Source organism: Mauremys mutica, chromosome 1, assembly GCF_020497125.1.
Source record: "Mauremys mutica isolate MM-2020 ecotype Southern chromosome 1, ASM2049712v1, whole genome shotgun sequence".
Lineage (NCBI taxonomy): Eukaryota > Metazoa > Chordata > Testudines > Geoemydidae > Mauremys > Mauremys mutica.
The window spans coordinates 47,797,349-47,811,289 of record NC_059072.1 but is presented as its reverse complement, the minus strand read 5'-3'; the positions used below and the strand labels follow the sequence as shown (position 1 = coordinate 47,811,289).

At 42.2% G+C, this 13,941-nt stretch overlaps 1 protein-coding gene across 1 annotated transcript in view; it reads left to right on the top strand.

Annotated features, from left to right (window-relative positions):
• Window positions 1-13,941, top strand: part of CAPZA2 (capping actin protein of muscle Z-line subunit alpha 2) — a 52,173-nt gene that overhangs the window by 15,572 nt on the left and 22,660 nt on the right. The window contains exons 2-3 of the mRNA XM_045001176.1: window positions 8,341-8,404; window positions 13,341-13,392. Coding sequence (XP_044857111.1) covers window positions 8,341-8,404; window positions 13,341-13,392 — 116 coding nt within the window. The remainder of the gene's footprint in view (window positions 1-8,340; window positions 8,405-13,340; window positions 13,393-13,941) is intronic.

The window sequence follows — 13,941 nt, the reverse complement described above, 5'->3', positions numbered from 1 at the left end:
GTATAGCTTATTGATTTTTATTATGGTAGTGCCCAAAGCCTCAGGATTGGCCCTCTGCTGTGCTGGATGCTGTGCACGCAGAGGAAGGAATGGTTTCCTGCCCCAAAGAGCTCACAATGTAAGTGACAAAGGAAGGAATCCAGGCACAAGAGTGGAGGATAACCGCATATGGGACTATATCAAAACATATTTGCTTAAACTTCAGAGTATCATCTTATGTACTATTGTTTCTTTCAACTGTAACTCTTGTGGAAGGCATTGTCAGAATACCAGATAATGTAGAGACTTAAGCCAAATTGTTTTTCTGAAGCCTTTTTTACATTTTCTGTAAACTAGTTCTGTTTTTAAATTTTTTGTTTTTTTTTGTTTGTTTGTTTTGGTAGCTGAATGTTAGTTGATTAACAGGAGTAATGTGTATTATATTTGGTACTGTAGTTTGACTTTCTCAGAGCTGCTGGTAATAGCATTTTTGTTTGCAGATACTTGCTACCATATATGGGCATGTAAATTGCAGACAGTCTGGCCTTTCAACCAATGTCAGTTTCCAATGTGGCCAGAAACAGGAAGAGTAGTGGTTTGGAGCGTCTCATCTTCTACAGAATTTTTTTTTTTTAAATAAGTAGTTGAAGAGGAAATAGAACATTGGGCTTAGCCAGTGCATTTCTGGTTGATTAATAGCATGCCTTGAGAGGAGAGTTGATGGGTGGAGCAAAGATTTAACTCTGAAAATAGCATTTCTAATGCCATGTCTATACTACAAAATTAAGTTGACCGAACTCAGTTGGGTCTTAGATTGCTTGTGCGTGTCTACACTTCACTCCTTGTGTTGGCGGTGCACGTCCTTCCCCCGGAGTGCTTGTATTGATTGTACTGTCAGTGTAGGGCAAGGGGATGGCTCCTGAAAGCCAGTAACAGTCAACATAACCAATGGAGTGTCTACACTGATACTGTCGACCTAACTGTTGTTACATGTTTGACTGCATATTTTTTTTTGCGTGCTGTACTGATGTTGGCCAGATGGCCTATATAGCAGGCTCTGATCGAGCTGCCCAATAAATCCACAAACTCGATTCATAGTGAAGGCACTTGGTCAGGTTTATTGTCAACGAAGCACAGCCCTAATGTCCTCGCTCAATGATTACAGGTACACTAACACATGTATGCCCATTGCAATGGACTAGCTCAGTTAATGGTGGGACTTTCCATTATCCCCTAGGCCAGTCAAAGACACTCCCTTCGAGATTTCTTTTTATACATTAATACAAACAAGTTACTTACTGTCCCTCTGATGTAGTTAGTTGACACCCTCTGACATAGCCAGTTGCCACACATTACCTTGTACATTTTTATTTATTACACTGTCATTCTGACCTTATTTTTAGGATGGGTCAGTGTATTTCTGTTATCTTTAGGGAATGTGTTGGTATTGAGGTATTTTGGTACCACCCTTTTGGAATGTGTTTGTGTGAGTGCTCTGTGCCTACCACCTCTTAGGAATGTTTTTTTTTTGCAATATTAGCTTTGTTTTTGCCAGATTTTGTGAGCAGGGCCTGTCTCTAGCTGCATCTGATTTTGGTTTATATTTTGACCACCAGTTTAGCTCAGGCCTCACACCAGGCCTCTGATACAAGGTCTTATGTCTTAGGCTTTCTGCTACACTAACTACCTTGACTCTATGCTGCTTATGGAAGTGGAGTTAAGTCGACATAGCGGGGCAATTATGTCTTCGGGAGCAAAATTTAAGTGTAGACATTTCTGTAAGCTGCCTTGCGTCGCCCTAACTCTGTAGTGTAGACAAGACCTAAGATAGCTAATATCACAGTCTTTGAACTGCTGGCTTATTGCTAGTATGAAATGGAATTTGCAGATAGTGAAATCTAGCAATTTTTTTGATATGTCAGTCAACTCTGGGTCAAAAGAGCCTTCAGCTACTTTGTAAATAAACAGAACATCTCAAGTATACAGAAGTCTAACTTCTTTGAAATTCTTGACATTTAATATATGTACTCCCCTTTCTCTCTCTCCATCAAGTGTCAGTTTGAATGCCGAATACATTTCAATTCTAAAATCACACAAGTTTCAGATTATTGCATGCATTTGAAATTGGGCTGAGGTATAGCCTCTGTCTTCATCTACACTGGGGTAGTCAATAGCTATACCACAGTTCAAATCCAGACCACCAGAAGCTTTTCAGTGGAACACAGGGGCAGAGGTGACGCGTGGGCGGGGCATGCAGGGTCACATGTCTTTACCTCCCCCTACCTGTGCCCAATTGCTCCGGACACTTCTGGAGGGTATGCCCGGAAGCAATGAGGCAGCATTCTCCGTGTGTCTGTGCAGCGCAGGGAAGGTGCAGGGCGGCTGGCTGACTTCCTCTTCCTCTCCTTCTGCCCCGTCCCCCCGCCTGCTTTGCCTTCCCTTCTGCTGGAGTCCCAGCACTGCTGCCTGCTTTGCAGACTATCTACAGGTGAGAGACAATGCATGAGACAACAGCAGGGAAGGCAAAGTAACCGTGTGGGGGGCTGGAGGAGCTCAGCCTACTGCTCAGCCTACTGCTTCCTCTCTCCCCATGCTGCACTTATGCGTGGAGGATGCTGCTGCCAGGGGGAATGCTGCCTCCTTCTGGGAGCCCAGAGAAATCAGGGGGGCATATCACCCCCCCACAAAGTTTTCATTTGTGGCCCCATACCCCACTAGCCACTGCTACGTGTCCTGGCTGAGCTGGAGCCATGTGAAGCTGTGCTTGTTCTCCAAGCAGTCCCTGGAGCTTCCTGCCCCCGAGCGGTCCCTAGAACTCTACCCCCACCCTCAGCTATCCCAGGCACCAAAGGGGTGTCGCACCAATAGCAGGATTGTAGTCCAACAGCTTCACCTCCTGGCTCCGAGCTCAAAAGTACTCACATTCACAACCTACTTTTCTGCCCAGATCCCAGCCCGTACTCATTCTTCTCCCCCTCTGCCCCAGCTCTGGTTGGCTCGATTGGAGGAATGGAGGAACTTTGGGGTGGGGGCGGTGGGGTGGCAACGCTAGATGGGTCAGGCCAGCCCCATGCATCCCATTTTTAATTTAGGGAAATAGTCACCTTAGTCTCTGGGCTGGGGGCGGAGGGGTGGCGTTGGTGGTAAATCTGGGGTTAGGGATGGGGTTGCCAGGTGTCCGGTTTTGGACTGGAATGTCTGGTCGAAAAGGGAAACTGGCAGCATCTAGTCAGCATAGGTAAAGTCCAGTTACTTGCACTAACCATTCTCTGCCACCAAGGGTTGGGAAGAGCAGGAACCTGGAGAAGCCACTCTGTTAAGCAGCTGTCGCTCTTCCCACCCCCAAGCCTGTTGGAGAGAACTGGTTGGCTGCTGGACCGGGCTCCAAAATAAGTACTGGTGCCATCTGGGGGGAGGGGGGGTAACATTTCTGTTCTCCTCCCCCCCCCCCCCCCACACACACCAGTCCTGTTGTGCCCTGATTTCCCTGGCCCCTTGCTCCAGGGATAGACCACACACACACCCTGCTGGGCCCTGATTTTCCCACCCTGACCCCTTGCTCCAGGAATGGACCCCCCCACACACCCTGCTGGGCCCTGATTTTCCCACCCCAGCACCTTGCTCTGGGGACTGATCTCTGCCATGCCCCACTGTGCCCTGATTGGGCAGGCGGGCAGGCTCCACATCAGCTCCTCCCAGCCTGGCTGTGCAGGTGGCAGATGAGTCCCGGGGGATGAGGGAGCAAGCGATAGGGGGTGAAGGGGAGTTGTAATGTTTCACAAAGTATATTTAGGTTAGCCTGTTTGACTTAACTTAAAAGCATTAGTGTGTGTTGTTGAAAATACACTAATGGTAAAACCTGTAAGATCTGTTTCTGATAAATAACTTTCTTCTGTGAATTTATACGATTGCTATCTCTTACTACCATAATGTTGCCTAATTTTTGTATAACATTAATTCACATACAAACTATATGATTGTTTCAAAAACCAAGGAAGTCTGAGTTTTTTTTAAACATGAGATGTTTTTAAAAATGAAGACACAAGTGTAGTCTTAAATTCCTTAACTTTAATTACAGAATTTAAAAAAAAACCCTAAAAATTAAGAATTTGCTATCTAGACAATTTTATGCAAAGTTGGACTCAGAGTTTTTTTCCTTTCAAAACAATTAAATCAGAGTTTGAGTTGCAAGTTTTTTTAAAAACTTGCATTTGTTCTGAGTTTCTTTCACTCTTCTAAAAGTATTTGTAATCAATTTAAGAAATTCTAATCCAACTCTTAACCAGTCTCTTCTAGTTAAACTGTTAAATAACCAATCTCGTCTGAATTATAGAACTTCTACTGTAAATGTGAAACTAATTTTAAATGGTGTCTTTAGACTTTATTTTACATTGTTGTCTAGAATAATCAAACATAATTCTGTGTAACGATAAATATTTAACTCCAACTAAGTTGTAAAAAGTCAACATTTGAGTTTATAATTTATACTGATTTGCATCATATAAACATAAAAGAATAAAAGCAAAGCATAACTAGTTGTGCCTCTTAATGTATTTGTAGCCTTTCCTGTAGACTTTTTTGGGTTTAAATGGCTATACTTACTCTCTTCCTATTCTAATTTACATCTTCCAGTGGGATCTGTGGTAGGAAGATCATTAAAATGGCAGGTCCTTCTTGATATCTATCACATTTTTTCAGTACCACTACCATCACCCTATTAATCTGAGTGCTTTTAATGTAAAATCAATAGCAAAGTCCCAGTTGACTTCAGTCAGTGAGGATGGACTGAAGATACCAAAAGAAGAATTTATTTTTAACAAACAAAAAAATCCCTACCCGTTGGAAGTTTTTATGATTAGTAAATACTTAGTTTTCTAAAATATTGCAATAAGTTTAAGAAAAATATTCCATTAATACCTATTTATAAAATTATTCTGTTCTTGAATGGGTGGCTGTTATGAAAGGTTTGATAGCCTATTTTGAGACTTTTTCTAAGACTTTCTGTACTCCGCAAAACAAAAAACTTTACTTGATACTGAGGAATACTGACTAGTTTCATCATAAAACTATTGCGCCAAATAAGGGAGTACCATCTGTCCTGGAAAGAATAAAAAGGACCATTAAATTCTGGGAAGCAGATATAATTGATACTGAAAATTCCTCTTTAGTTATTTTGTCACTGAAAAGAACTAGTTTTATCATTACTAATGTACCTGTTTATTGACCTCTGACAAACTATATAATTCAGTGGTCCCCAACCTTTTTGGCTGGTGGGCGCCAGCTGAAGGACCACTGCGGCAGTGGAGCACCCGCCGAAATGCCGCCGAATTTCTGCGGCGACACCTCTCGATGACGTTGCCTGCCGTCGACAAGCGACGTCACGAGAGGCATCCCCGCTGAAATGCCGCTGAATTTCGGCGGCATTTCAGCGGGTGCTCTCCTGGGGGCCAGAACGCGGGCACGTTGGGGACCACTGATATAATCCATTATTCTGGTAAGGAAAAATTGAAACTAGCAAGTACTATCCATGTTATAGCATACATCTTGCTAGCTAACTTTAGGCTTAAAATAGTCCAAAGCATTAAGTTATTCTAAAAAGCCACTTCCAGGTAAACATTTATTCAAAAGCCTAGTGAAAGTTTGAGTTTATGAATGTTTTCTTTAATGCTATGAAACAACTCATCTTTTTCAAAGATTGGCACTCTGTATGTTATGTATTTCATACCATTGTTTGTGAGAGAGAATGTCAGATCTTTGAAGAGTTGGCCTTGTGCTGGATTAGTGGATTGGCGACAGGGATTGAATTAGTGCAGCTGCTCTTAATAAAATGGCTAAAACAGCATAAGTCATCAGTTGAGCCCCTCAGTATCAGCTTTGATTTGTGTGAAGACTGTCATATTTTTAAAAACTAGGAAATTGCAGCATGAGTACAGATTGGGGTGAAATGGCCTAACCTGATTTAAATCAGGTTGATGCTTTGTAAAACTGAGTAAAACTTGTGCTTTTATGATTGTAGATTGAATTTATAATGAAATTCTATATCAAATTTTAATTGTTTAAATGCCACTACTGGTAGGATATCTTATTTGACTTCTACAAAACTGTTGTAGGCAAAAATCAAAATATTGAAAAAGTGTTTGCAGGATCAGACCCTTTAAGCAGGTATGTAATTTTACTCACATGAATAGTTCCATTGATGTAAATGAGACTAATATGCTTTGCAGCATCAGGAGCCAACACTAGTTTTATTTTAAATAAATACTCATAGTAGAATCAACTCGTCATATCAAAACAAAATTGCTTCAGTGTTAACAAGTTTAGACTAAGTTATTTTGACTTTTTTTTTTTCCCACATCTGTACAATCCAAATTTTTCAAAAATAACAGCTTGGCTATCTTGAAACTAGAAGTGATGAAAGAATACCAGTATAATATACTGGCAAAAGTGTGCTTTATACCGGTGTAGTAAAACTGCACATACTAGGGGCTTGTGCTGGCACAGCTGTCAGTCAGGGATCACACAGGAGCCTTGTGCGGGACTTTTTTTTTTTTAATCCCACTCATGTCCCACAATACCCACTCCCACCTGTTTCTACATTGTTTCTTGTATTTTTATCCTGCTCCCACCTGCAAAAACCTTAGATTCCACAAGAGAGACAGATTTCCCCCATGCTACTAAAAACCCAAACAGTCGGTTAATATATATTTTTTTATATATAAAATATATAAACAGAATTCGGACACAATTTTTACCACTAAAAGAATAAAACAAATTTTGTGTAAACCAGGTAAAAACTACTTTATCTTCTGTTATAATAGATATCAAATCTCTTTCTACCCTTGCTTCAATTTAAGTATTAAAACCTTTATTAAAAAAAAGAGGAAAACTTGCTTTACATTGCTGAAATTCTGTTATTGACAAATAGATGAGATTTAATGTTTTCCACAAATTACTGCAGTCTGTTTTTTTGTTTGTTTGTTTTTTGCATACCCAATCCTACCTGCCATAAAGTACATTTTTCTGCTACTATGGGAGCGGGTCCTACAGGATCATAATCCCACTGCAGGGCAAATCAGTGCAGTTGGAGAACCACTGTTACCTTGCCCCCCTCTAACAACAAAAATTACTACAGACTCCATGGCACAGGAGGCCCCATGAACTGCTAAGATGCTCAGGCTTGGGCTTCAGCCCCATGTGGCATGGCTCAGGCTTTGCAAGGCTGGCATTAGACTCACTGGGGCCCAGGGCAAAAAGCTGAAGCCCAAACCCCGTGGGAACAAAGGTTTCGGGCTTTGGCTTCAGCCCCTCATGGCAAGAGTTGGGCTTTGGCTTTCTGCCCTGGGCCTCAGTGAGTCTAATGCCAGCCCTGACGACCCCATTAAAACGAACTTGCGACCCACTTTGGGGTCCTGACCCACCGTTTGAGAACCGCTGCTCTAGATCATACCTCTTCATACAGCTGTCAATAACTGGTAGAAATCTGTAGTGTAGACACAGCCTTAGGCTCCTAAGCTTGTGTTTAGGTGGGATCTTCCAAAAAAGTGTAAGTGACCTGCAAGCACCAGGCCTATTGACTTGAAACTGCAAACCCTGATGGAATATAGTCTGAAGCATTTCAGTTTTCCTGATTTGTGAAAATTCAGTATATTGGAAAGCGGTGTTCTATAGCTCACATAGCACAGGCACAATTTTCTGTTTGAGTTTGTGGTGGTCTCACGGTAATTATGCTAATGAGGTCTTGGTTATGTCTGTTTTGGCATAGACGAGCTTTAAGTGTGAAACTTCTTAATAGAAAAAAATCTGAAATTCTGGTAATTGAAGTGGATGTTTCGTACGTGTTTCTTTAGTTTAATACTATAAAATGGAACAAATACCCCTCTCTGTTAGGTTTTGTACAGACAAATAAGACAACCCTTTCCATAGACAGCTTCCAGTGTAGAGGCCTGATTCTATTAGAGAGAGCTATTTCCCCTGCCTTGGCATTACAAAGGGACCTTATAGTGATTGCAAATTATGTTATGAATTGCAAGCTCTACAACTTGCGTCTTGATACTTATTGTATCCCTTCTCTCCTCCTCTGTGTTGCATATGATAGCCTCCTTCCACGTTGTCCTCTATGCTTAGAAACCACTCCTAGTCCCTGTTCCTGGTATGTACAGAGACAAAAATAGTTTTGGGAATGTGGATTGTACTGAATAGTGGGATTTGGAGGATTTTATATTTTGGACATTAAAATCATACAAAGTAGTACTGATTTCTTTTGCATGGATGGACACTGAGTTTTGGAAGACTTGGTATTTACATATTTCTGTTTCTTTTGATGTACAGTTATACAAGAATATACTTTTTTTTTAATTTAAGGTGCGTGTAGCAGCGAAGTTCATCATTCATGCTCCTCCTGGGGAATTTAATGAGGTGTTCAATGGTGAGTATCTTTGTGCTGGATCTGTTCTGTTCTGTTCTGGATCCTGTTCTGGATCTAACTTGTTAATGCATTTTAGATATCTTGTGTATATATATTTAATAACTTTAAATAAGCTATCAGAGATTAGCTGTTCATTGTTTTGTTTTTCACTCTTCTCTGCCATTTCATGCTGTTTATCTTCAGTCACTACTTTGCTACTGAAGTACTATGAAATACTTTTAAAGCTGAGTTTCAGACTAATCTTAAATTCCCAGACTCTGCATTGCCTTCTGACTGCAAAGGGAAAAACTTTTGTCTTAGGGTATGGCTACACTTGAGAGTTGCAGAGCTGGTGGAGGCTTTCCAGCGCTGCAACTTAGTAACTGTCCACACCTGCAGGGCACATCCGGCGCTGCAACTCCCTGGCTGCAGCGCTGGCTGTACACCTGGGTCTGCTTGGGGTATAACAATTGCAGCGCTCGTGCTGCAGCGCTGCTCGTAAAGTGTGGCCACACACCAGCGCTGTTACTGGGCTCCAGGGTATTAGGAGATATCTGGGCTGGATGAATGGACGGTAAGGTGGATAGAAAACTGGCTAGATGGTCGGGCTCAACGGGTAGTGATCAATGGTTCCATGTCTAGATGGCAGCCGGTATCAAGTGGAGTGCCCCAAGGGTCGGTGCTGGGGCCGGTTTTGTTCAATATCTTCATTAACGATCTGGAGGATGGTGTGGACTGCACCCTTAGCAAGTTTGCAGATGACACTAAACTGGGAGGAGTGGTTGATACACTGGAGGGTAGGGATAGGATACAGAGGGACCTAGACAAATTAGAGGATTGGGCCAAAAGAAATATGATGAGGTTCAACAAGGACAAGTGCAGAGTCCTGCACTTAGGACGGAAGAATCCCATGCACTGCTACAGACTAGGGACCGAATGGCTGGGTAGCAGTTCTGCAGAAAAGGACCTAGGGGTTACGGTGGACGAAAAGCTGAATATGAGTCAACAGTGTGCCCTTGTTGCCAAGAAGGCTAATGGCATTTTGGGTTGTATAAGTAGGGGCATTTCCAGCAGATCAAGGGATGTGATCATCCCCCTCTACTCAGCACTGGTGAGGCCTCATTTGGAGTACTGTGTCCAGTTTTGGGCCCCACACTACAAGAAGGATGTGGATAAATTGGAGAGAGTCCAGCGGAGGGCAACAAAAATGATTAGGGGGCTGGAGCACATGACTTATGAGGAGAGGCTGAGGGAACTGGGATTGTTTAGTCTGCAGAAGAGAAGAATGAGGGGGGATTTGATAGCTGCTTTCAACTACCTGAAAGGGGGTTCCAAAGAGGATGGATCTAGACTGTTCTCAGTGGTAGAAGATGACAGAACAAGGAGTAATGGTCTCAAGTTGCAGAGGGGGAGGTTTAGGTTGGATATTAGGAAAAACTTTTTCACTAGTAGGGTGGTGAAGAACTGGAATGGGTTACCTAGGGAGGTAGTGGAATCTCCTTCCTTAGAGGTTTTTAAGGTCAGGCTTGACAAAGCCCTGGCTGGGATGATTTAGTTGGGTTTGGTCCTGCTTTGAGCAGGGGGTTGGACTAGATGACCTCCTGAGGTCCCTTCCAACCCTGAGATTCTATGATTCTATGATTCTATGATCCCAGAATGCTTTTAATTAAATTACTCTCTTTGTTTTGTTATGATGCCTCTCTTTGTTTTGTTGTGAACTCGGGGCTCCGGGAGCTGCTTATCTAAAAAACAAACACAGCTCTTGTTTGCTGTGATCAATCTGTAACTGACTGTGAACAATCAATTGAGATAACCCACTACCTTGCTGTGAATGAGGCAGGCAGGGGGATGAGTGTTTGCTTGAGGAGAGAAACAGCGTGGGGGAGGGAGAGAAAGGGAGTCGGTTGGAGCAGCTGCTTATCTGGTCTGCAGGCTGTTTGCAGTTAAGAGTAAATGAGGGGTTGGGGAAATTTTCAGATTTTGCAAGGCAGGGAGCTGATACACAGTGTCGGCTCCAAAAATCCTCCCCCCTGTTCCCTGTCACACTCCACCCCACCCCCCTCTTTTGAAAAGCACGTTCCTGCCACTTGAACACTGGGATAGCTGCCCATAATGCACTGCTCCCAACACTGCTGCAAATGTGGCCACACACCAGCGCTTTCCCTACACAGCTGTACGAAGACAGCTGTAACTCCCAGCGCTGCACACCTGCAAGTGTAGCCATAGCCTCTGTGTGAGGATGAGACCTTGTTTTGCCACCATTGCCAATTCTGCAATACTGGCCACTGCTAATACTGTTTGATATGATGAAAAGAAGGAGACTTCAGTTAACTGCTCGTGCTTTGATATATACCTAGGCTAGACACTCCAGGTTTTTTTGACCTTGCTGAAAAATGCCTTGTAGTATTGGGTGTGGTTAGTTGGAGGTGGGTGGGAGAGGGTTTAAGAGCTTGTTGGGTTTTTTAAGTGTATAAAATGCAGTGTTTAAAGTACAAATGTTTATGAATAAATGTTAAACTGACCGTGTGCTGATATTTTTTTTAGACTTCATTGATACTGCTGTTGTGGGGATAAGCTGCGGGGGCGGGGGGGGGGGAAGCAAGGATAGGGAGGCTGTGGGATCAAAGGGCAATGTAGTGAATCAAGAGTTTTAGGGTTGGGAAGGTGAAATGGGTGGGGGTGGGGAGCAGGAGGAAAGATATTGAGCTGTATTCCTCTATTTTGGAATGAGATGGCTCTGAGGTATGAGTGCCCAAGGTATGGTGATAGGGTACAGGAGATGCTGGGGATATAGAGAGAGGCGGCAGGGAAGTACATAAGGGGACAGCCTAAGAGGGAGTATGTGGAGGATGGTGTATTGGGAGGTGGGGGGGGCATGGAAGAGGGCAGGAGCTGGGAGAGCATGATATTGTGGGTAGGGCACAGAGGAGGATAGAAGGGAGGTATTGAAAGGATGGTTATACATGATGGTATAGGTGGGACAGTTATACATGATGTGACCAAGATGGAGACATAGAAGAGTAATGCAAAGGACCAGGGGACAGGAACAAGCAGTCCCGTGTTGTCATTTAAAAAGTTAAGCTTACTTTTTAGGTATAAAACATGGAGTTTTCCATGTGGATAAATCTCCCATATTTTACCTTCTCCTTCCCACAAGCCTCATGAATTTGCTAATGTTTATTGAAAAATCTTGCTTTGAGCCATGGTTGAGAGGGCTCTCCTTCAGACACTATACACCAACCAAAGTTTTTATGTACAGTGGAAAAACAAATTCCAAAATATGTTAAATAATTTATTTTTTAAGTACACAAAGATTCCATCTCTCATTTTAGGTATCAGTTTCTGATAATCTGATCATTTTGGTCCTTGTATATATTCTTATAAATATTTGGGTGAGAGGAGAGAATATTAAGGGTTAGGTGGCATGAGAGTAACATTAGTCATTCAGATGAGGAAATATTTTTACTTGTTCTTTTAAATTAAAATCTGAATTTCAAATTTGCAGGTGGGAGCATATATTAGGTTTTATTTTCAATTTTAACCCTGTAGCCAGCCTTTTACATTTATATGTATTCTGTACTTAACAGTATTGTGATTGACTCTGCATATAAATATTTCACCTGAACTATCCACAAAGTGGTGATTTATCAGGTTAGGATTTTACTGGCATAGAAGGGTGGGTTGTCCTTGTCTAAAAATAATTCTTAATATTGCTTTAAGAATGTAAAAAGTCAGTTGCAATTCAATTTCTGATCCACCTGCGGATTTGAAATCTAGATTGAAAAATATGTTCAGGTTAGCAAAGTCCTCTAGGAGATTGGAAAAGGGGCAGGGAAAATACAAGAAATGAAAATTAACTATGTGTACAACACTAATCACCACTGTCAAAAACTGTACTTAAAGTCTATGGCTAGGCGGCTGTATGATGACCTTTAGTAATCTTTGAACACTTGTCCGTAGACAAGTGGAGCCATTACACAGTTCTTGTAAATCTGGCACAGTTTCCTAGATTGTTGATCATGCCTCCTCTATAGTATGGCTTATATCTAGGGCCCTACCAAATTCACGGTCCATTTTGGTCAATTTCACAGTCATAGGATTTTAAAAATCATAAATTTCATAATTTCATCTATTTAAATCTGAAATTTCACTGTGTTGTAATTGTAGGGGTCCTGACCCAAAAAAGGAGTTGTGGAGGAGTCACAAGGTTATTGTAGGGGGGGTTGCGGTACTGCTACCCTTACTTCTGTGCTGCTGCTGGTGGCGGCACTGCCTTCAGAGCTGGGCAGCTAGAAAGTAGCGGCTGCTGGCTGGAAGCCCAGCTCTGAAGGCAGAGCTGCCGCCGCCAGCAGTGCAGAGGTAAGGATGGCATGGTTTGGTATTGCCAACCTTACTTCTGCACTGCTGCCTGCAGAGCTGTTTGCCCGGCCAACACCTGCCACTCTCTGGCCACCCAGCTCTAAAGGCAGTGCAGAAGTAAGGGTGGCAATACTGTGACACTCCTCCCCCCCAAAAAAAATAACCTTGTGACCGTCCTGAAACTCCCTTTTGCATCAGGACCCCCCAAATTGAGAAATGCTAGTCTCCCCCAGTGAAATCAGTATAGTATAGGGTAAAAGTACACAAGACCAGATTTTGCAGGGGGAGACCAGATTTCATGGTCTGTGATTTGTTTTTCATGGCCATACATTTGGTAGGGCCCTACTTATATCTGCTTACCTACTTGCTGGGGCAGTCCATTTTAGTCATCTGTCTTGCATCCAATTACTGTGCAGTCATGATGGTGAAGTATCTATTATTTAACAGGTTTGCTACCTACTCTCCCCCCCCCATTTTCTTGGGGAATAAGTTACATTTGATACTATGTAAATTAAAATTATTTTATGGGCTAATAAAAATATTAAGTATTCTTCTAACATCTTGAAAATAGTGTTAAGACTTAAATATTTTCTTTCAGACGTTCGGTTGCTGCTTAATAATGATAATCTTCTCAGGGAGGGAGCAGCCCAGTAAGTACCACATACTACACTTAGCACCTAAACACTTTCAGTCTTTCACATTCTATTAAAGTTTTGTTACCAACAAGTGATCACAGCTATCTGACTTGTTAATTTCTGCACTTGTAACTCTGGCTGTATGTTCATCAGAGCTAATAAATTAAATAGCGTTGGTCAATAATTGGATTGGAGGTGTCCAAGGAAAACTCAGGAGTTACAGGAGTCATGTACTTGACTGCGTAGTGCTCTGTCAATATTGAATCAGCCCTTTGAATATAGAAACCACATCGGAGCAGTTTTCTAAAGGGAGCAGTGCTCCTGCAAGTGCTGTCTCTTTGGATAAAGCATAAGTAGTCCTGTGTCTTGTGTTCACTTAAGATTCCAGAGCACTTTTTTGCAGGGGTGTTAATCTGCCTACATTTATTTGGATAATTTACATCATGCCTATCTACAAATCCCCTTCCAGTTTCAGCTAGAGGTATTTTTCACTTTTTGTCAAAAGTTGTATAGTGTTGCAGTGGTTGGCAAAGTTATCACTACAAAGTAAATTGTTTGGTAAAT